Below are 22,895 nucleotides of genomic sequence, written 5' to 3'. Positions count from 1 at the left end.
GGGATTGGGGAGGGGATTTGGGATGAGGGGAGGAAATTTGGGATCAAGGGGGGGGAAATTTAGGATGGGGGAATTTGGGATTGGGGGGAGGAAATTTGGAGGGGAAATTTGGGATCGGGGAAATTTGGGATTGGGGAGGGGATTTGGGATTGGGGGGAAGAAATTTGGGATCAAGGGGGGGGGGAATTTTGGGATCAGAATTTGGGATTGGGGAGGGAAATTTGGGATGGGGGGATTTGGGCTCAGAAATTTGGGATGGGGGAATTCGGGATGGAGGGGGAGGGAATTTGGGATCGGGAATTTGGGATCAGGGGAATTTAGGATCGGGGGAAATTTGGGATTGGGGGAATTTTGGATTGAGGGGAGGGAATTTGGGATCAAGGTGGGGGGGGAGAATTTGGGATCAGGGGAATTTGGGATTGGGAATGGGGGGAGGATATTCCCAAATTCCAGAGGCATTTTGGGATCAGGAATGGGGGCAAAATTCCCAAATCCAGGAGTGAGATTGGGATTGGGATTGGGGAGGAATTCCCAGTTCCAGGGGGATTTTGGGATGGGGAATTCCCAGTTCCAGGGGGATTTTGGGATGGGGAATTCCCAATTCCAGGGGATTTTGGGATCAGGAATTCCCAGTTCCAGGGGGATTTTGGGATGGGGAATTCCCAGTTCCAGGGGGATTTTGGGATGGGGAATTCCCAGTTCCAGGGGGATTTTGGGATGGGGAATTCCCAGTTCCAGGGGGATTTTGGGATGGGGAATTCCCAATTCCAGGGGGGATTTTGGGATGGGGAATTCCCAGTTCCAGGGGGATTTTGGGATGGGGAATTCCCAATTCCAGGGGGGATTTTGGGATGGGGAATTCCCAGTTCCAGGGGGATTTTGGGATCAGGAATTCCCAGTTCCAGGGGGATTTTGGGATCAGGAATTCCCAGTTCCAGGGGATTTTGGGATCAGGACTGGGCGGATCCCGGCCCCTGCAGGGTTCAGGGTGGGAATTCCCGGGCTCCATCCCGGATTTTTCCCGTTGTTCCCAAGGCCGTGGGGATTCCCCCCTGGAGCAGGAATTCCACTCAGCCGTGGGGGGAGGGGCGGCACGGAGCCCCCCCAGCCCCCGCTCGTCCCCGCGCTCGCCCGGTGAGTACCCGAGAACGGCCCCAAAACGGACCCAAAAGGGCCCAAACAGCCCCAAAATATCCCCCAGAATGGCCCCAAAATATCCCCCAGAATGGGCCCAAAACGGACCCAAAATATCCCCCAGAATGGCCCCAAAATGGCCCCAGGACGGCCCCAAAATGGCCCCAAAACAGGCCCAGAATGGCCCCAAAACGGCCCCAAAATATCCGCCAGAATGGCCCCAAAACAGCCCCAGAATGGCCCCAAAACGGACACAAAATGGCCCCAAAATATCCCCCTAAACGGCCCCAGAATGGCCCCAATATGGTCACAAAATGGCCCCAAAATGGCCCCAAAATGGTCCCAGAATGCCCCAAAACGGCCCCAAAATGGACCCAGGATGGCCCCAAAAGGGCCCAAAACAGCCCCAAAACAGGCCCAGAATGGCCCCAAAATATCCCCAGAACGGCCCCAAAATGGTCACAAAATATCCCCAAAATGGCCCCAGAATGGCCCCAGAAAGGCCCCGAAACTGCCCCAGAATGGCCCCGAAACGGCCCCAAAATGGTCCCAGAACGGCCCCGAAACGGCCCCAGAATGGTCCCAAAATGGTCCCAGGATGGTCCCAAAATGGCCCCAAAATGGTCCCAGAATGGTCCCAGGATGGCCCCAGAATGGCCCCAGAATGGCCCCAAAATATCCCCCAGAATGGCCCCAAAACAGCCCCAAAATGGTCCCAGAATGGCCCCGAAATGGCCCCAAAACAGCCCCAGAATGGCCCCAAAACAGCCCCAGAATGGCCCCAGAATGGCCCCAAAACAGCCCCAGAATGGCCCCAAAACAGCCCCAAAACAGCCCCAGAATGGCCCCAAAACAGCCCCAGAATGGCCCCAGAATGGCCCCAAAACAGCCCCAGAATGCCCCAAAACAGCCCCAGGATGGCCCCAAAATATCCCCAGAATGGCCCCAAAATGGCCCCAGAATGGCCCCAAAAGGGCCCCAGGATGGCCCCAGAATGGCCCCGAAACGGCCCCAGAATGGCCCCAAAATGGCCCCAGAATGGCCCCAAAATGGTCACAAAATATCCCCAAAATGGCCCCAGAATGGCCCCAAAATGGCCCAAAACAGCCCCAAAATGGTCCCAGAATGGCCCCACAATATCCCCCAGAATGGTCCCAGAATGGCCCCAGAATGGTCCCAGGATGGCCCCAAAATATCCCCAGAATGGCCCCAAAATGGCCCCAAACAGCCCCAGAATGGCCCCAAAAGGGCCCTAGGATGGCCCCAGAATGGCCCCAAAATGGTCCCAGAACGGCCCCGAAACGGCCCCAAGATGGTCCCAGGATGGTCCCAGAATGGCCCCAAAATGGCCCCAGAACGGCCCCAGAATGGTCCCAAAATGGCCCCAAAATGGTCCCAGGATGGTCCCAGAATGGCCCCAAAATGGCCCCAGAACGGCCCCGAAACGGCCCCAAAATGGTCCCAAAATGGTCCCAAAACAGCCCCAAAACGGCCCCAAAACAGCCCCAGAATGGCCCCAAAATGGCCCCCAAATGGTCCCAAAATGGCCCCAGAACGGCCCCAGAATGGCCCCAAAATGGTCCCAAAATGGCCCCAGATTATCCCCAAGATATCCCCAGAATATTCCAAAGATATTACCAAAATATTGCTGGAATATTCCCAAAATATTCCCAAAATATCCCCGAAATATTCCCAAAATATTCCCAGAATATTCCAAAGATATCCCCAAATATCCCAAATTCTGGGTGGGATCGATCCCAAACTGGGATTGGAATGGGATCAACCCCAAACTCCAGAATTTCAATCCCAAATTCTGGGATTTCAGTCCCAAACTGGGATTGGGATGGAATCAATTCCAAGATCCAGGATTGGAATGGGATCAATCCCAAATTCTGGGATTTCAATCCCAAACTCCAGGGATTGGGGTGGGATCAATCCCAAAATCCAGGATTGCAATCAATCCCAAATTCTGGGATTTCAATCCCAAACTTCAGGACTGAGATGGGATCAATCCCAAATTCTGGGATTTCAGTCCCAAATTTTGGGATTGGGATGGGATCAGTCCCAAATTCTGGGATTTCAGTCCCAAACTCCAGGATTTCAATCCCAAATTCTGGGATTTCAGTCCCAAATGGGATTGGGATGGGATCACAGTCCCAAATTCTGGGATTTCAATCCCAAGCTCCAGGACTGAGATGGGATCAATCCCAAATTCTGGGATTTCAACCCCAAACCTCAGGATTTCAATCCCAAATTCTGGGATTGGGATGGGATCGATCCCAAATTTTGGGATTTCAATCCCAAACTCCAGGACTGAAATGGGATCAACCCCAAACTCCAGGACTGAAATGGGATCAATCCCAAATTCTGGGATTTCAGTCCCAAATGGGATTGGGATAGGATCAATCCCAAATTCGGGGATTTTGGGAGCAGAATCCCCTGGAATTCTCTGGGAATTCTCTCCCCCCCCTCCTTTTCCCCCCCATTTTTCCTGGAGGAGCCCAGGAATCCCTGGAATCCCCACATCCCACAGGGAGGGAGGCCCTGGGGGAACCCTCTGGAATGTGCAAAACCCTTGGAATTCCCCTCAATCCTTTTCCCAAATCCCCTTTTTGTCCCTGGGAGCTCTGGAACTGCAGCATTCCAAGGGGTGGCGCCTCTGGAATGTGGGAATTCTTTGGGAATTCTTTGGGAATTCTTTGGGAATTCTTTGGGAATTTTTTATTTCCCATTTTTTTTTTTTCCCCTCCCTCCTTTCTGTCCCGGAGGAGCTCTGGAATCTCAGCATTCCAGAGGGAGCCGCTGGAATGTGGGACAATCCCTGTGGAATGTGACCCCTCCCGAATTCCCGGGAATTCCAACGGGGCGGGAGAGGGGGAAGAATTCCCGAAAAAAAAAGTGGGAATGGTGCCAGGAGGGCAGGGGGAGGAGCCCAGACAGAATTCCAGGGAAAAACGGCGGGGGAGGAATCCCAGCCCTGATCCCAAATCCCAGCCCTGATCCCAAATCCCCTCCCTGATCCCAAATCCCTCCCTGATCCCAAATCCCTGCCCTGACCCAAAATCCCTGCCCTGATCCCAAATCCCCTCCCTGATCCCAAATCCCCTCCCTGATCCCAAATCCCTGCCCTGATCCCAAATCCCTGCCCTGATCCCAAATCCCCTCCCTGATCCCAAATCCCCGCCCTGATCCCAAATCCCTGCCCTGATCCCAAATCCCCTCCCTGATCCCAAATCCCTGCCCTGATCCCAAATCCCCTCCCTGATCCCAAATCCCTTCCCTGATCCCAAATCCCAGCCCTGATCCCAAATCCCTGCCCTGATCCCAAATCCCTTCCCTGATCCCAAATCCCCTCCCTGATCCCAAATCCCTCCCTGATCCCAAATCCCAGCCCTGATCCCAAATCCTCTCCCTGATCCCAAATCCCTCCCTGATCCCAAATCCCAGCCCTGATCCCAAATCCCCTTCCTGATCCCAAATCCCCTCCCTGAATCCGTTTCCCCATCCCATTTTCCCCTCTCCCCATCCCATTTTTCCCCATTTTCCTCTCCCCTGATCCCATTTCCCCTCTCCTGACCCCGTTTTTTCCCATTCCCCATCCCATTTTTCCCCATTTTCCCTCTCCCAATCTCATTTCCCCTCTCCCTGCCCCATTTTCCCCTCTCCTGATCCCATTTTTCCCTCTCCCAATCCCATTTTCCACTCTCCCCATCCCATTTTTCCCCATTTTCCCCATTCCCTGCCCCATTTTCCCCGCCCCATTTCCCGTCTCCTGATCCCATTTTCCCCATTTTCCCCTCTCCCTGCCCCATTTCCCCTCTCCTGATCCCATTTTCCCTCTCCCAATCCCATTTTCCCCTCTCCTGATCCCATTTTTCCCCTTTTTCCCCTCTTCCCATCTCGTTCTTCCCATTCCCTGCCCCATCTTCCCCTCTCCCCATCCCATTTTTCCCCATTTTCCCTCTCCCCACCCCATTTCCCCTCTCCCTGCCCCATTTTCCCTCTTCCCACCCCATTTTCCCCTCTCCCTGCCCCATTTTCCCTTCTCCCCATCCCATTTTTCCCATTTTCCCATTCCCCATCCCATTTTCCCCATTTTCCCCTCTCCCTGCCCCATTTTCCCCTCTCCCAATCCCATTTCCCCTCTCCTGATCCCATTTTTCCCCATTTTTCCCCTCTCCCTGCCCTATTTCCCCTCTCCCCATCCCATTTTCCCCTCTCCTGATCCCATTTTTCCCCATTTCCCCCCATTCCCCACCCCATTTTCCCTCTCCTGACCCCATTTTCCCTGACCCCATTTTCCACTCTCCCCATCCCATTTTTCCCCATTTTCCCCATTCCCTGCCCCATTTTCCCTCTCCTGACCCCATTTTCCCCTCTCCCCATCCCATTTTCCCCGATCCCATTTCCCCCTCTCCTGACCCCTTTTTCCCTTCTCCTGATCCCATTTTCCGCATTTTCCCCTCTCCTGATCCCATTTTTCCCCTTTTTCCCCTCTTCCCATCTCGTTTTTCCCATTCCCCACCCCATTTTCCCCTCTCCCTGCCCCATTTCCCCTCTCCCCACCCCATTTTCCCCTCTCCCCACCCCATTTTCCCCTCTCCTGACCCCATTTTCCCTGATCCCATTTCCCCTCTCCCTGCCCCATTTTCCCCATTCCCTGCCCCATTTTCCCTGCCCCATTTCCCCTCTCCCCATCCCATTTTCCGCATTTCCCCCCATTCCCCATCCCATTTTCCCCTCTCCTGCCCCATTCTCCCCCCTCTCCCCACCCCGTTCCCCTCTCCTGACCCCGTTTTGCCGTTCCCAGCCAATTCCATCAAGGTGGAGATGTCCTCGGACGAGGAGTCCCAGGGCCGGCCGCTGTCCCAGGAGGGCCGGGAGGGGCTCCCGGAGGGGTCCCCGCTGCCCGAGCCCTTCCCGGAGCCTTTCCCGGAGCCGCACTCGCCGGGCGGGATCCGCCTGCCCAACGGCAAACTCAAATGTGACGTGTGCGGCATGGTCTGCATCGGGCCCAACGTGCTCATGGTGCACAAGCGCAGCCACACCGGTGAGGAAAACAGCAAAAATGGGGAAAAACGGGAAAAAATGGGGTGAAAATGGCCAAAAACGGGGAAAAAATGGGAGTTATGGGGATTTGGGCTGCATCGGGCCCAACGTGCTCATGGTGCACAAGCGCAGCCACACCGGTGAGGGGACGGGGGAAAACGGGAAAAAACGGGGAAAAACGGGGAAAAAATGGGAAAAAACGGGGGGAAAATGGGAAAAAATGGGGTGAAAATGGCCAAAAATGGGATTTGGGCTGCATCGGGCCCAACGTGCTCATGGTGCACAAGCGCAGCCACACCGGTGAGGGAATGGGAAAAATGGGGAAAAATGGGAAAAAATGGGGCAAAAACGGGGCGAAAATGGCCAAAAATGGGAAAAAATGGGGAAAAAATGGCCAAAAATGGGAAAAAACGGGGCAAAAATGGTCAAAAATGGGATTGGGCTGCATCGGGCCCAATGTGCTCATGGTGCACAAGCGCAGCCACAGTGGTGAGGGAATGGGGGGAAATGGGAAAAATGGGAAAAAACGGGGAAAAAACGGGAAAAAACGGGGAAAAAATGGCCAAAAATGGGAAAAAATGGGGCGAAAATGGCCAAAAACGGGAAAAAACGGGGGAAAAATGGGGCAAAAATGGCCAAAAATGGGAAAAAACGGGGCGAAAATGGCCAAAAATGGGATTGGGCTGCATCGGGCCCAACGTGCTCATGGTGCACAAGCGCAGCCACACCGGTGAGGGAATGGGGCAAAACCCAACAAAAATGGGAAAAAACGGGAAAAAACGGGGATAAAATGGCCAAAAATGGGAAAAAACGGGGCAAAAATGGTCAAAAATGGGATTGGGCTGCATCGGGCCCAACGTGCTCATGGTGCACAAGCGCAGCCACAGCAGTGAGAAAATGGGGGGAAACGGGAAAAAATGGGAAAAAACAGGGAAAAAATGGGAAAAAACGGGGAAAAAATGGGAAAAAACGGGGCGAAAATGGCCAAAAATGGGATTTGGGCTGCATCAGGCCCAACGTGCTCATGGTGCACAAGCGCAGCCACAGCGGTGAGAAAACGGGGAGAAAATGGGGAAAAAAATGGGGAAAAATGGGGAAAAAAATGGGAATTTTGAGGAAAAAATGGGAATTTTGGGTTTTCCAGGAGAACGCCCCTTCCAGTGCCAGCAGTGCAGGTTTGGGGTTAAATTTGGGATTTTTTTGGGGTTTCCAGGAGAATGCCCCTTCCAGTGCCAGATTTGGGGTTAAATCTGTGGGGTTTTCTTTTGGGATTTTCATGTTTGGGGTTAAATTTGGGGTTAAATTTGGGGTTTTTTTGGGGTTTTCCAGGAGAACGGCCCTTCCAGTGCCAGCAGTGCAGGTTTATGGTTAAATTTGGGGTTAAATTTGGGGTTAAATTTGGGGTTTTTTTGGGATTTCCAGGAGAACGCCCCTTCCAGTGCCAGCAGTGCTGATTTGGGGTTAAATTTGGGATTTTTTTGGGGTTTCCAGGAGAACGGCCCTTCCAGTGCCAGCAGTGCAGGTTTGGGGTTAAATTTGGGGTTAAATTTGGGATTTTTTTGGGATTTCCAGGAGAACGCCCCTTCCAGTGCCAGCAGTGCTGATTTGGGGTTAAATTTGGGGTTAAATTTGGGATTTTTTTGGGGTTTTCAGGAGAACGGCCCTTCCAGTGCCAGCAGTGCAGCTTTATGGTTAAATCTGTGGGGTTTTTTTGGGGTTTTTCAGGAGAACGCCCCTTCCAGTGCTGATTTGGGGTTAAATTTGGGGTTTTTTTGGGGTCTTTCCAGGAGAACGGCCCTTCCAGTGCCAGCAGTGCTGATTTGGGGTTAAATCTATGGGGTTTTCTTTTGGGATTTTCAGGTTTATGGTTAAATTTGGGGTTAAATTTGGGATTTTTTTGGGGTTTTTCCAGGAGAACGGCCCTTCCAGTGCCAGCAGTGCAGGTTTATGGTTAAATTTGGGGTTAAATTTGGGATTTTTTTGGGATTTCCAGGAGAACGGCCCTTCCAGTGCCAGCAGTGCTGATTTGGGGTTAAATTTGGGGTTAAATTTGGGATTTTTTTGGGGTTTCCAGGAGAACGGCCCTTCCAGTGCCAGCAGTGTGGGTTTATGGTTAAATCTGTGGGGTTTTTTTGGGGTTTTTCAGGAGAACGCCCCTTCCAGTGCTGATTTGGGGTTAAATCTATGGGGTTTTCTTTTGGGATTTTCAGGTTTGGGGTTAAATCTGTGGGGTTTTTTTGGGATTTCCAGGAGAACGCCCCTTCCAGTGCCAGCAGTGCTGATTTGGGGTTAAATTTGGGGTTAAATTTGGGGTTTTTTTGGGGTTTTCAGAACGGCCCTTCCAGTGCCAGCAGTGCAGCTTTATGGTTAAATCTGTGGGGTTTTTTTGGGGTTTTTCAGGAGAACGCCCCTTCCAGTGCTGATTTGGGGTTAAATTTGGGGTTTTTTTGGGATTTCCAGGAGAACGCCCCTTCCAGTGCCAGCAGTGCTGATTTGGGGTTAAATTTGGGGTTTTTTTGGGATTTCCAGGAGAACGGCCCTTCCAGTGCCAGCAGTGCAGGTTTGGGGTTAAATTTGGGATTTTTTTGGGGTTTCCAGGAGAACGCCCCTTCCAGTGCCAGCAGTGCTGATTTGGGGTTAAATCTATGGGGTTTTCTTTTGGGATTTTCAGGTTTATGGTTAAATTTGGGGTTAAATTTGGGATTTTTTTGGGATTTCCAGGAGAACGGCCCTTCCAGTGCCAGCAGTGCGGCGCCTCCTTCACGCAGAAGGGGAACCTGCTGCGCCACATCAAGCTGCACTCGGGGGAGAAACCCTTCAAGTGCCCCTTCTGCTCCTACGCCTGCCGGCGCCGCGACGCCCTCAGCGGGCACCTGCGCACACACTCCGGTGAGGGAGGGAACGGGGCGGGAACGGGGTGGGGATGGGGTGGGGATGGGGTGGGGATGGGGTGGGGATGGTGGGAATGGTGGGAACGGGGTGGGAATGGGATGGGAATGGGATGGGAGTGCTCCGGCGCCGCGACGCCCTCAGCGGGCACCTGCGCACACACTCCGGTGAGGGAGGGAACGGGGCGGGAATGCTGGGAATGGGGTGGGAATGGGGTGGGGATGGGGTGGGGATGGGGTGGGGATGGGGTGGGGATGGGGTGGGGATGGGGTGGGGATGGTGGGAATGGGGTGGGGATGGTGGGAATGGGGTGGGAGTGTTGGGAGTGGGGTTGGGGATAGGGTGGGAACGGGGTGGGGATGCTGGGAATGGTGGGAATGGGGTGGGAACGGGGTGGGAATGAGGTGGGAATGGTGGGAATGAGGTGGGAATGGTGGGAATGAGGTGGGGAAGGGGTGGGGATGGGGCAGGAATGGTGGGAATGAGGTGGGGAAGGGGTGGGGATGGGGCAGGAATGGTGGGGATGGGGTGGGAATGGGGTGGGAACAGGCAGGGAATGGGGTGGGAATGGGGTGGGAATGGGGTGGGAATGGTGGGAACAGGGTGGGAGTGCTGGGAATGGGCTGGGAATGGTGGGAATGGGGTGGGAACGGGGTGGGAACAGGCCGGGAACAGGGTGGGATGGGGTGGGAATATTGGGAGTGGGGTTGGGGATGGTGAGGATGGAGTTGGGAATGTTGGGAGTGGGGTGGGAATGGGGTTGGGGATGTTGGGGATGGGTTGGATGGGCTTGGGAATGGGGTTGAGAATGGTGGGAATGGGTTGGGGATGGGGTTGGGGATGTTGGGAGTGGGTTGGGAATGGGGGTGGGGATGGGGATGGGGTTAGGAATGTTTGGGATGGTGGGGATGGGTTGGGAATGGGGTGGGAGTGCTGGGAATGGGGTTGAGAATGTTGGGAATGGGGTTGGGAATGTTGGGGATAGGTTGGGAATGTTGGGGATAGGTTGGGAATGGGTTGGATGGGGTTGGGAATGTTTGGGATTGGATTTGGGATGGTGAGGATGGGGTTGGGTATGGGGTTGGGAATGGTGGGAATGGGGTTGGGGATGTTGGGAAAGGGGTTGGGAATGTTTGGGATGGGTTGGGGATGGTGGGGATGATGGGAATGGGGTTGGGAATGTTGGGAATGTTGGGGATTGGGGTTGGGAGTGGGGTTGGGGATGTTGGGAATGTTGGGGATGTTGGGAATGTTGGGAATGTTGGGAATGTTGGGAATGTTGGGAATGTTGGGAATGTTGGGAGTGGGGGATAATGGCCGTGCTTTGGTGGGAAGGGGTCCCACTGTTGGTTCAGGGTGGTTTCTTGGGCTTCACAGGGGAATTCTTGGGTTTTTCCAAGGGTGGAGAGCAGTGGGAAACGGGAGGGGAAATCCTAAAGAAACGCAGTTCTCCAAATCCCAGATCCCAAATCCCAAATCCTGATTTCCAAATCCCAAATCCTCATCCCATGTCCTTTCCCCATTCCCATTCCCCATTTTCTCCCCGACCGTGGGCAAACCCTACAGGTGCAGCTCACACTGGGAGACCCTGGGTCCCAAATCCCAAATCCCAAATCCTGATTTCCAAATCCCAAATCCTCATCCCATGTCCCTTTCCCTGTTGCCATTCTCATCCCCAGCTGTGGGCAAACCCTACAAGTGCAGCTCACACTGGGAGACCCTGGGTCCCAAATCCCAAATCCTGACTTCCAAACCCCAAATCCTGATTTCCAAACCCCAAATCCTGATCCCATGCCCTGTTTTTCCCCAGTTTCCTCCCCGACCGTGGGCAAACCCTACAAGTGCAGCTCGTGTGGCCGCAGCTACAAACAGCAGAGCAGCCTGGAGGAGCACAGGGAGCGCTGCCACGGCTTCCTGCAGAGGGACAGCCCTGCACAGACAGGTGGGTCTGGGAAAACAACACAAAAATCCCACAAAAATCCTGGAAAATCCTGGAAAATCTGGGAAAATTCCAGATCCCAAAGCCCCAGGGACTGGGAATGGGGAATTGGGATCCCAAATCCACGGGCACAGGGAGCGCTGCAGAGGGAGAGCCCTGCACAGACAGGTGGGTCTGGGAATCCTGGAAAAATCCCAGAAAAATCCTGGAGAAATCATGGGAAAATCCCAGGAAAATCCCAGGAAAATCCCGGAGAAATCCCAGGAAAATCCCAGGAAAATCCCGGAGAAATCCCAGAGAAATCCCAGAAAAATCCCAGGAAAATCCCACAAAAATCGCACAAAAATCCGGGAAAAGTCCTGGGAAAATCACAGAAAAATTCCAGGAAAATCCCGGAGAAATACCGAGAAAATCCCAGGGAAATCCCTGGAAAAATCCCACAAAAATTCCAGATCTCAAAGCCCCAGGGACAGGGAATGGGGAATTGGGATCCCAAATCCACGGGCACAGGGAGCGCTGCAGAGGGACAGCCCTGCACAGACAGGTGGGTCTGGGAAAACACCACAAAAATCCTGGAAAAGTCCTGGAAAAATCCCACAAAAATCCGGGAAAAGTCCTGGAAAAATCACAGAAAAATCCGGGAAAAGTCCTGGAAAAATCCCACAAAAATCCGGGAAAAGTCCTGGAAAAATCACAGAAAAATTCCAGGAACATCCTGGAGAAATCCAAGAGAAATACTGGGAAAATCCCAGGAAAATCATGGAAAAATCCCACAAAAATCCCACCAAAATCCAGGAAAAGTCCTGGAAAAATCACAGAAAAATCCCGGAGAAATCCCAAGAAAATACCAAGAAAATCCCAGGAAAATCCCACAAAAATCCCAGGGAAAAATCACAGAAAAATCCCAGAGAAATCACGAAAAAATCGTGGAAAAATCCAAGGAAAATCCCACAAAAATCCCAGATCCCAAACCCCCAGGGACAGGGAATGGGGTGGGAATGGGGAATTGGGATCCCAAATCCACGGATGAAGGAGCCTCCAATGGAAAACCCTGCACAAACAGGTGGGTCTGGAAATGCTGGAAAATCCTGGAAAAATCCCAGGGAAATCCTGGAAAAATCTCAGAAAAAAATCAACGAAAAATCTGGAAGAAATCCTGGGAAAATCCCAGGAAAATCCTGGAAAATTCCCAGGGAAATCCTGGAAAAATCCCAGGGAAATCAATGAAAAATCCTGAAGAAATCCTGGGAAAATCCCAGGAAAATCCTGGAAAATTCCCAGGGAAATCCCAAAGAAATTCTGGGAAAATCCCAGGGAAATCCTGGAAAAATCCCAGGGAAATGAATGAAAAATCCTGAAAAAACCCCGGGAAAATCCCAGGAAAATCCTGAAGAAATTCTAGGGAAATCCTGGAAAAATCCCAGGGAAATCCTGGAAAAATCCTGAAGAAACCCCGGGAAAATCCCAGGAAAATCCTGGAAAATTCCCAGGGAAATCCCAAAGAAATTCTGGGAAAATCCCAGGGAAATCCTGGAAAAATCCTGAAGAAATTCTGGTAAAAGTCCCAGGGAAATCCTGGAAAATTCCCAGGGAAATCAATGAAAAATCCTGAAGAAATCCTGGGAAAATCCCAGGAAAATCCTGAAGAAATTCCCAGGGAAATCCCAAAGAAATTCTGGGAAAATCCCAGGGAAATCCTGGAAAAATCCTGAAGAAATTCTGGTAAAAGTCCCAGGGAAATCCTGGAAAATTCCCAGGGAAATCAATGAAAAATCCTGAAGAAATCCTGGGAAAATCCCAGGAAAATCCTGAAGAAATTCTGGGAAAATCCCAGGAAAATCCTGGAAAATTCCCAGGGAAATCCTGGAAAATTCCCAGGGAAATCCCAAAGAAATTCTGGGAAAATCCCAGGGAAAATCCTGGAAAAATCCCAGGGAAATCAATGAAAAATCCTGAAGAAATCCTGGGAAAATCCTGAAGAAACCCCAGGAAAATCCCACAAAAATCCTGGATCCGAAACCCCTGGGGACCAGAACTGGGGTGGGAATGTGACCCCGAATCCCTGGGAAAGGGTCGGGAATGTGACCCCAAATCCATGGAAATGTTTGGGAATGTGACCCCAAATCCATGGAAATGTTTGGGAATGTGACCCCAAATCCCTGGGAAGGTTTGGGAATGTGACCCCAAACCCATGGAAATGTTTGGGAATGTGACCCCAAATCCCTGGGAAGGTTTGGGAAGTGTTGGGATCGTGCTCCCGGTGCCGTGACCCCACAGCAGATCCCAAATCCCTGAGGCCAAACCCCATTCCCAGAACTTCCCAGAGCCTTTTCCAGCCTTGGGAGCTGCAGGAAAGCAGAATTTTCCTGGAAAAAGCCAAAATTGGGGCATTCCCGGGCCTCTGGAACCACTGGGATATTTAGGATCAGGGCCCGTTTCAGAGCAAAAATCCCAAAAATTGGGATTTTTGGGAATATCCCAAATTGGGATTCCCAGGACCAGGGCCCATTTCAAAGCAGGATTTTTGGGAATATTCCCCATTGGGATTCCCAGGATCAGGGCCCATTTCAGAATGGGATTTTTGGGAATATTCCCCATTAGAATTCCCAGGATCAAGGCCCATTTCAAAGCAGGATTTTTGGGAATATCCCAAATTGGGATTCCCAGGATCAGGGCCCATTTCAGAATGGGATTTTTGGGAATATCCCAAATTGGGATTCCCAGGATCAGGGCCCATTTCAGAATGGGATTTTTGGGAATATCCCAAATTGGGGTTCCCAGGATCAGGGCCCATTTCAGAGCAGGATTTTGGGAATATCCCAAATTGGGGTTCCCCGGATCAGGGCCCATTTCAGAGTGGGATTTTTGGGAACATTCCCCACTGGGATTTTGAGGATTAGGGGCCATTTCAGAGCAGGATTTTTGGGAATATCCCAAATTGGGATTCCCAGGATCAGGGCCCATTTCAGAGTGGGATTTTTGGGAACATTCCCCACTGGGATTCCCAGGATCAGGGCCCATTCCTGATTGGGATTTTTAGGATCAGGGCCCAGTCCTGACCAGAATCCCCTGGTCCAGCATTCATTTCAGAGCAGGATTTTTAGGATCAGGGCCCATTCCAGACCAAGATTTTTAATATCAGGGCTCATTCCTGACCAGGATTTTTAGGATCAGGAACTATTCCTGACCAGGATTTTTAGGATCAGGGACCATTCCCGAGCAGGATTTCTGGGATCAGTGACCATTCCTGACCACAATCCCCTGTCTCAGGGGCCATTCCAGACCAGGATTTTTTGGGACCAGGATTTTTAGGATCAGGGCCCATTCCCGATTGGAATCCAGGGGCCATTTCAGAGCAGGATTTTTAGGATCAGGGCCCATTCCTGACCAGGATTTTTAGGATCAGGGACTGTTCCTGACCAGGATTTTTAGGATCAGGGCCCATTCCTGAGCAGAATATTTAGGATCAGGGCCCATTCCTGACCAGGATTTTTAGGATCAGGGCCCATTCCTGAGCAGGATTTTTAGGATCAGGGGCTGTTCCTGACCAGGATTTTTAATATCAGGGCCAGCCCTGACCAGGATTTTTAGGATCAGGGGCTGTTCCTGACCAGGATTTTTAGGATCAGGGACCATTCCCAAGCAGGATTTCTGGGATCAGTGACCATTCCTGACCACAATCCCCTGGCTCAGGGGCCATTCCAGACCAGGAGTTTTTGGGACCAGGATTTTTAGGATCAGGGCCCATTCCTGACCAGGATTTTTAGGATCAGGGCCCATTCCCGATTGGAATCCAGGGGCCATTTCAGAGCAGGATTTTTAGGATCGGGGACTATTCCTGACCAGGATTTTTAGGATCAGGGACCATTCCAGACCAGGATTTCTGGGATCAGGGCCCATTCCAGACCAGGATTTCTGGGATCAGGGCCCATTCCAGACCAGGATTTCTGGGATCAGGGCCCATTCCAGACCAGGATTTCTGGGATCAGGGCCCATTCCTGACCAGGATTTTTAGGATCAGGGCCCATTCCTGACCAGGATTTTTCGGATCAGGGCCCATTCCTGACCAGGATTTTTAGGATCAGGGCCCATTCCTGACCAGGATTTTTAGGATCAGGGCCCATTCCTGAGCAGGATTTTTAGGATCAGGGCCATTCCTGAGCAGGATTTTTAGGATCAGGGCCCATTCCCGATTGGAATCCAGGGGCCATTTCAGAGCAGCATTTCCGGCACCAGTGACCATCCCCAGCCGGAATCCCCGGGCTCAGGGGCCATTCCCAACCCGGATTTTTACACTCCGTGCCCATTCCCCGGCAGAATTTTTAAGCTCAGTGCCCACCCCCAGCTCAGGCCCCATCCCCAGCCGCTTTTCCCCCGGGGGCCATGGCGGGGCCGGCGGAACAATCGCAGGCCTGAAGCCGCCTCCTCTCCCCCCCTCACCGCGGCAGGAGCGGGGCCCCGCTGGAAGCAGGAGGGATCCGGGAGCCGCGGGGACACGCACGGGGTAAGCTCGGGCTCCGGCAGCCGCTCCCAGGGGCCCTCCCAGCCCGCAGCTCCCGCCCCGCTCATCCCGGGATTTTTTTTTTTTTTTTTTTTTTTTTTTTTTTTTTTTTTTTTTTCCCTCTTTGTTTGCGTTCTGCAGGAGAGGAAATCCGGGAGCTGGACATGGTGCCTGAGGCGTTGCTGCACCCTGAGCGCCCCACCTTTATCGAGCGGTTGGCAGGGAGCTTCACCAAGAGGAAACGATCCACGCCGCAGAAATTTGTGGGTAAGGAAAAGATGGAAATGATGGGAAAATGGAAAAAATTCCCTCGGCGGGAAGTGAGGGGCGGCCTCAGGGACGGCCGGGTGTGAGGAGGGGGGGGAGCGGCGCGGGAAGGGGAATCCCCTCACAAAAGCCTCAAATTAACAAAAAACAGTTCAAGTAGAAAAATATAAAGTCAAATTAAAAGAAAAACAACTCATTTAAAAAAATAATTAAAATTTCCCCTCACATTAAAAAAAAAAATAACCGCTTACATGAAAAAAATGCCCGTAAATTAACCAAAAAAATCCTCAAATCAACAAAAATACGGAGGAAATGCTCCAAGCCGCAGAAATTTGTGGGTAAAGAAAGGATGGAAATGATGGGAAAATGGAAAAAATTCCCTCGGCGGGAAGTGAGGGGCGGCCTCAGGGACGGCCGGGTGTGAGGGGGGGGGGGAGCGGCGCGGGAAGGGGAATCCCCACACAAAAGCCTCAAATTAACCAAAAACAGTTCAAATAGAAAAATATAAAGTCAAATTAAAAGCAACTCATTAAAAAAAAATTTAAAATTTCCCCTCACATTAAAAAAAAAAAAATAACCGCTTACATGAAAAAAATACCCGTAAATTAACCAAAAAAAAATTTCCTCAAATCAACAAAAACACAGAGGAAATGCTCCAAGCCGCAGAAATTTGTGGGTAAGGAAAAGATGGAAATGATGGGAAAATGGAAAAAATTCCCTCGGCGGGAAGTGAGGGGCGGCCTCAGGGACGGCCGGGTGTGAGGAGGGGGGGGAGCGGCGCGGGAAGGGGAATCCCCTCACAAAAGCCTCAAATTAACAAAAAACAGTTCAAGTAGAAAAATATAAAGTCAAATTAGAAGAAAAACAACTCATTTAAAAAAATAATTAAAATTTCCCCTCACATTAAAAAAAAAAATAACCGCTTACATGAAAAAAATGCCCGTAAATTAACAAAAAAAATCCTCAAATCAACAAAAATACGGAGGAAATGCTCCAAGCCGCAGAAATTTGTGGGTAAGGAAAAGATGGAAATGATGGGAAAATGGAAAAAATTCCCTCGGCGGGAAGTGAGGGGCGGCCTCAGGAACGGCCGGGTGGGGGGGGGGGGGGGGGGGGGAGCGGCGCGGGAGCGGCGCGGGAAGGGGAATCCCCTCACAAAAGCTTCAAATTAAGGAAAAAACAGCTTAATTGAAAAATATAATATCAAATTAAAAGAAAACAACTCATTTAAAAAAATAATTAAAATTTCCCCTCACATTAAAAAAAAACAAAACGCTTACATGAAAAAAATACCCGTAAATTAACCAAAAAAATCCTCAAATCAACAAAAACACGGAGGAAATGCTCCAAGCCGCAGAAATTTGTGAGTAAGGAAAGGATGGAAATGATGGGAAAATGGAAAAAATTCCCCTCGGCGGAAGTGAGGGGCGGCCTCAGGGACGGCCGGGTGTGAGGGGGGGGGGGAGCGGCGCGGGAAGGGGAATCCCCACACAAAAGCCTCAAATTAACCAAAAACAGTTCAAATAGAAAAATATAAAGTCAAATTAAAAGCAACTCATTAAAAAAAAAATTAAAATTTCCCCTCACATTAAAAAAAAAAAAAATAACCGCTTACATGAAAAAAATACCCGTAAATTAACCAAAAAAAAATTTCCTCAAATCAACAAAAACACAGAGGAAATGCTCCAAGCCGCAGAAATTTGTGGGTAAGGAAAAGATGGAAATGATGGGAAAATGGAAAAAATTCCCTCGGCGGGAAGTGAGGGGCGGCCTCAGGGACGGCCGGGTGTGAGGAGGGGGGGGAGCGGCGCGGGAAGGGGAATCCCCACACAAAAGCCTCAAATTAACAAAAAACAGTTTAAATAGAAAAATTATAGTCAAATTAGAAGAAAAACAACTCATTTAAAAAAATAATTAAAATTTCCCCTCCCATTAAAAAAAATAAACGCTTACATGAAAAAAATGCCCGTAAATTAACCAAAAAAAATCCTCAAATCAACAAAAACACAGAGGAAATGCTCCAAGCCGCAGAAATTTGTGGGTAAGGAAAAGATGGAAATGATGGGAAAATGGAAAAAATTCCTCGGCGGGAAGTGAGGGGCGGCCTCAGGGATGGCCGGGTGTGAGGAGGGGGGGGAGCGGCGCGGGAAGGGGAATCCCCTCACAAAAGCTTCAAATTAAGGAAAAAACAGCTTAAATTGAAAAATATAATATCAAATTAAAAGAAAAGCAAGTAATTCTTAAAAAAGCCCTTTAATTAAAGAAATTTCCCCTCACATTTAAAAAAAAACCCTTAAATGTAAAAATACCAGCAAATTAACCAAAAAAAATCCTCAAATCAACAAAAATACGGAGGAAACGCTCCAAGCCGCAGAAATTTGTGGGTAAGGAAAAGATGGAAATGATGGGAAAATGGAAAAATTCCCTCGGCGGGAAGTGAGGGGCGGCCTCAGGGACGGCCGGGTGTGAGGAGGGGGGGGAGCGGCGCGGGAAGGGGAATCCCCTCACAAAAAGCTTCAAATTAACAAAAAACAGTTCAAATAGAAAAATATAGTCAAATTAGAAGAAAAACAACTCATTTAAAAAAAATAATTAAAATTTCCCCTCCCATTAAAAAAAATAAACGCTTACATGAAAAAAATGCCCGTAAATTAACCAAAAAAATCCTCAAATCAACAAAAACACAGAGGAAATGCTCCAAGCCGCAGAAATTTGTGGGTAAGGAAAAGATGGAAATGATGGGAAAATGGAAAAAATTCCCTTGGCGGGAAGTGAGGGGCGGCCTCAGGAACGGCCGGGTGGGGGGGGGGGGGGGGGGGGGTGGGGGAGCGGCGCGGGAAGGGGAATCCCCTCACAAAGGCCTCAGAATAGGTTTCAAATTAAGAAAAAACCGGCCAGAAATGAAAAATATAAATTTAAAATAAAAGAAAAGTAACACATTTTAAAAAGAAAAAAAAAATCAAAAAATTCCCTCACACACACCAAAAAAAAAAAAAAAAAAAAAATTAAAAAAACCCCCGCAAATTAACTAAAAAATCCTCATAATCAAAACCTGAGGGGAAATGCTCCAAGCTCCAGAAATTCCAGTGTGAGAAAAAGCTGGAAAAATTCCCCTGGCGGGAAGTGAGGGGCGGCCTCAGGGACGGCCGGGTGTGAGGGGGGAGCGGCGCGGGAAGGGGAATCCCCACACAAAAGCTTCAAATTAAGAAAAAAAACGGCTTAAATTGAAAAATATAATATCAAATTAAAAGAAAAGCAAGTAATTCTTAAAAAAAAAACTTTAATTAAAGAAATTTCCCCTCACATTTAAAAAAAAAAAACCCTTAAATGTAAAAATACCAGCAAATTAACTAAAAAAAAATCCTCAAATCAACAAAAACACAGAGGAAATGCTCCAAGCCGCAGAAATTTGTGGGTAAGGAAAAGATGAAATGATGGGAAAATGGAAAAAATTCCCTCGGCGGGAAGTGAGGGGCGGCCTCAGGGACGGCCGGGTGTGAGGGGGGAGTGGAATCCCCACACAAAAGCCTCAAAATGGGTCTCAAATTAACAAAAAAAGGGTCAAATTGAAAGATATATTCAAATTAAAAGCATCTCTTTAAAAAAAAACAACAACAAAAAATTTAATGTAAAAATTTTCCCCTCACATTTCAAAAAAACTCCTTAAATCCCCCACAAAGGCCTCGAATTAACAAAAAACCTGCTCAAATTGAAAATATAAATTCAAGCTAAAAGAAAAGCAACTGATTTTTTTTTAAACCCTTTAATTAAAGAAATTTCCCCTCACACTAAAAAAAAAACCCCTTAAATGAAAAAATATCTGCAAATTAACAAAAAACTCCTCAAATTAACAAAAAAACAGCTCGAGCTGAAAAATATAAATTCAAATCAAAAGGAAAGCAACTCATTTTTTAAAAAAAGCTTTAATTAAAGAAATTTCCCCTCACACTGAAGAAAACCCCTTTAATTTAAAAAATATCAGCAAAATTAACCAAAAAAACCACTTGAATTAACAAAAAACCCAGAGGAAATGCTCCAAGCCCCAGAAATTTGGGGGTAAAGACTGAAAAAGTTGGAAAAATTCCCCCTGGGAGATGTGGGGCAGGAAAGGGAATCCCTGCACACAAAGGCCTTCAAATGGGCCTCAAATTAACCAAAAACCTCCTCAAATTAATAAATAACTGGCTCAGATAAACAAAATATTCCTCAAATTAACAAAAAACCCCTCAAATTCAAAAATTAACCCCTCAAATATCAAAAATTAACCCCTCAAATTAAAGAATTCTGCCTTCAAATTAAAAACAAAAAAAACTTGATTTAAAGACAAACCCCTCAAAAGAAAAATACTTCTCAAATTAAAAACTTCTCAAATTACCAAAAAAATCTGTCAAATTAACAAAACCTCCTCAAAATTCAAAATTTCTCCCCTGGAAATAGAAATGAACCCCTTAAATTAAAAGAAGCCACTCGAATTAACAAAACATCCTCAAAATTAAAAAAATCACATCTTTGGGTGTCCTCATCCCACCCCAAGCCCTCTCAGTGATTTTTGGGGTGTCCTGAGGGTGTCCCCAACCCCTCTCAGTGATTTTGGGGTGTCCTGAGGGTGTCCCCAACCCCTCTCAGTGATTTTGGGGTGTCCTGAGGGTGTCCCCAACCCCTCTCTCAGTGATTTTGGGGTGTCCTGAGGGTGTCCCCAACCCCTCTCAGTGATTTTGGGGTGCCCTCATCCTGCTCCAAGCCCTCTCTCAGTGATTTTGGGGTGCCCTCATCTCACCCCATGCCCTTCTCTCTGATTTTGGGGTGCCCTGAGGGTGTCCCCAACCCCTCTCTCTGATTTCAGGGTGTCTCTATCCCACCCCAAGCCCTCTCTCTGATTTTGGGGTGCCCCTGACCTCTCTCTCAGTGACTTTAGAGTGTCTCCAACCCCTCTCAGTGATTTTGGGGTGCCCTCATCCCACTCCAAGCCCTCTCTCAGTGATTTTGGGGTGCCCTCATCTCACCCCATGCCCTTCTCTCTGATTTCGGGGTGCCCCTGAGGGTGTCCCCAACCCCTCTCTCTGTGACTTTGGGGTGTCCCCACTCCGTCTCTCTGATCTCAGGGTGTCCCTATCCCACCCCACTCCCTCTCTCCCATTTTGGGGTGTCCTGAGGGTGTCCCCAACTCCTCTCTCTGACTTTGGGGTGTCCCCACTCCCTCTGTTTGATTTCGGGGTGTCCCCAACTCCTCTCTCTGATTTCAGGGTGTCCCCCATTCCCTCTCCCTGATTTCGAGGTGTCCCCAACCCTTATCTTTGACTTTGAGGTGTCTCCACTCCCTCTCTGATTTCAAGGTGTCTCTATCCCACCCCACTCCCTCTCTCTGATTTTGGGGTGCCCTGAGGGTGTCCCCCACTCCCTCTCTCTTATTCCGGGGTGTCCCCAACCCCTCTTTCTGATTTCGGGGTCTCCTGAGGGTGTCCCCAACCCCTCTCTCTGACTTTGGGATGCCCCCTCTCCCCTCTCCCTGATTCCAGGGTGTCCCCAACTCCTCTCTCTGATTTTGGGGTGTCCCCATTCCCTCTCTCTGATTTCAGGGTGTCCCCACTCCCTCTCCCTGATTCTGGGGTGTCCCCACTCTGTCTCTCTGATTTCAGGGTGTCCCCCACTCCCTCTCTCTGATTTCGGGTGTCCCCATTCCCTCTCTTTGACTTAGGGGTGTCCCACTCCCTCTCTTTGATTTCGGGGTGCCCCCATCCCCTCTCTCTCATTTTGGGGTGCCCTGAGGGTGTCCCCAGCCCCTCTCTCTGATTCCGGGGTGTCCCCACTCTCTCTCCCTGATTCCGGGGTGTCCCCATTCCCTCTCTCTGATTCCGGGGTGTCCCCAACTCCTCTCTCTCATTTTGGGGTGCCCTGAGGGTGTCTCCAACTCCTCTCTTTGATTTCGGGGTGCCCCCTCTCCCTCTCTCTGATTTCGGGGTGCCCTGAGGGTGTCCCCACTCCCTCTCTCTGATTTCGAGGTGTCCCCAACTCCTCTCTTTGACTTTGGGGTGTCCCCAACTCCTCTCTCTGATTCTGGGGTGTCCCCATTCCCTCTCTCTGACTTTGGGGTGTCTCCACTCCCTCTCTTTGATTTTGGGGTGCCCCAACCCCTCTCTCTGATTTCGGGGTGTCCCCTCTCTCTCTCTCTGATTTTGGGGTGTCCCCTCTCCCTCCCTCTCTGTGATTTCGGGGTGCCCCCTCTCCCCACCCTGATAGCGGTGCCCTGGACAATGTTCATTTTATGTTAATTCTCGGGCTCTGAAGACGTCGGGCTTTGTGTTTTTTCAGATCCCTGCACCTGCCTAAGCAGAGAAACGATAGAATTGGTGGATGAGATGAACATTTAGTAATTAAACATAATTATTGTATAATCATAAAGAGAAACTATGGGCGAAATTGAAGGGGGAGCCAAGCTTGGCTGGAATCCATGAACACAATAGAACAAAATAAGTTTAATAATTCACATAAAAGCCACAAAACGATAGAAAATAAAACCATTTTCATCCCGAATGTGTGGCGGGGAGTCAGGTTTGGTTTGAGCACCCCCTGACACCCAGATCTCCTCACAAAAGCAGCCCCACAGAATTTTCACGGTTTCACTTTCCGAACCCCCCTCAGGCGAGAAGCAGATGCGCTTCGCCCTCTCGGAGCTGCCCTTCGATGTCAGCCCCGCTTTCGACAAGGACGTGGAGGTGGTTCCTGCCCGCGGGCACGCCCTGGACCCCTCCCTACGCCGGGCCCCCTGTCCCTGCTGGGCGCCGGGGACCCTCTGCGCCCGCTCCGCCTGGCCACCAACTGCATCACCGAGGTCACGCCGGTCATCAGCTCCGTGTACACGCAGATCCAGGCGCTGCCCGCCCGCCTCGAGCTGCCGCGGGGCCGCGATTCCTCCGAGGACGGCGCCGAGGGCATCCCGGTGATTTTCCCGCAGCCGCGCCGGTGCCGGTGAGGACCGCGGCGTCCCCGTCCAACGGCTGCCAGGACTCCACGGACACCGAGAGCATCCAGGAGGAGCGAGCGGGCGGCGGCAGCAGCCGCCACAGCCCCGCTTACGCCAAGGAGGAGCCCAAGGAGGAGCAGGAGGGGGCGGCGCGG

General features: G+C 50.3%; 1 protein-coding gene across 1 annotated transcript in view; it reads left to right on the top strand.

Moving 5' to 3' along the window:
- The window catches only part of LOC139587219 (zinc finger protein Eos-like), a gene marked incomplete at both ends in the record, with an annotated part of 28,631 nt that extends 5,742 nt beyond the window's left edge, over positions 1-22,889 (top strand). Inside the window, 8 exon segments of the mRNA XM_071421276.1 lie at positions 1,036-1,134; positions 5,945-6,184; positions 8,905-9,072; positions 10,883-11,014; positions 15,654-15,779; positions 22,419-22,525; positions 22,528-22,710; positions 22,713-22,889. Coding sequence (XP_071277377.1) covers positions 1,036-1,134; positions 5,945-6,184; positions 8,905-9,072; positions 10,883-11,014; positions 15,654-15,779; positions 22,419-22,525; positions 22,528-22,710; positions 22,713-22,889 — 1,232 coding nt within the window.
- Positions 22,890-22,895: the final 6 nt, after the last annotated feature.

The sequence above is a fragment of the Agelaius tricolor genome, unplaced genomic scaffold, assembly GCF_023055355.1.
Source record: "Agelaius tricolor isolate 1412-34295 unplaced genomic scaffold, bAgeTri1.0.p SCAF_204, whole genome shotgun sequence".
NCBI lineage: Eukaryota > Metazoa > Chordata > Aves > Passeriformes > Icteridae > Agelaius > Agelaius tricolor.
Note: the sequence above shows the minus strand (reverse complement) of the source record. Positions and strands in the feature narration are given on the sequence as shown.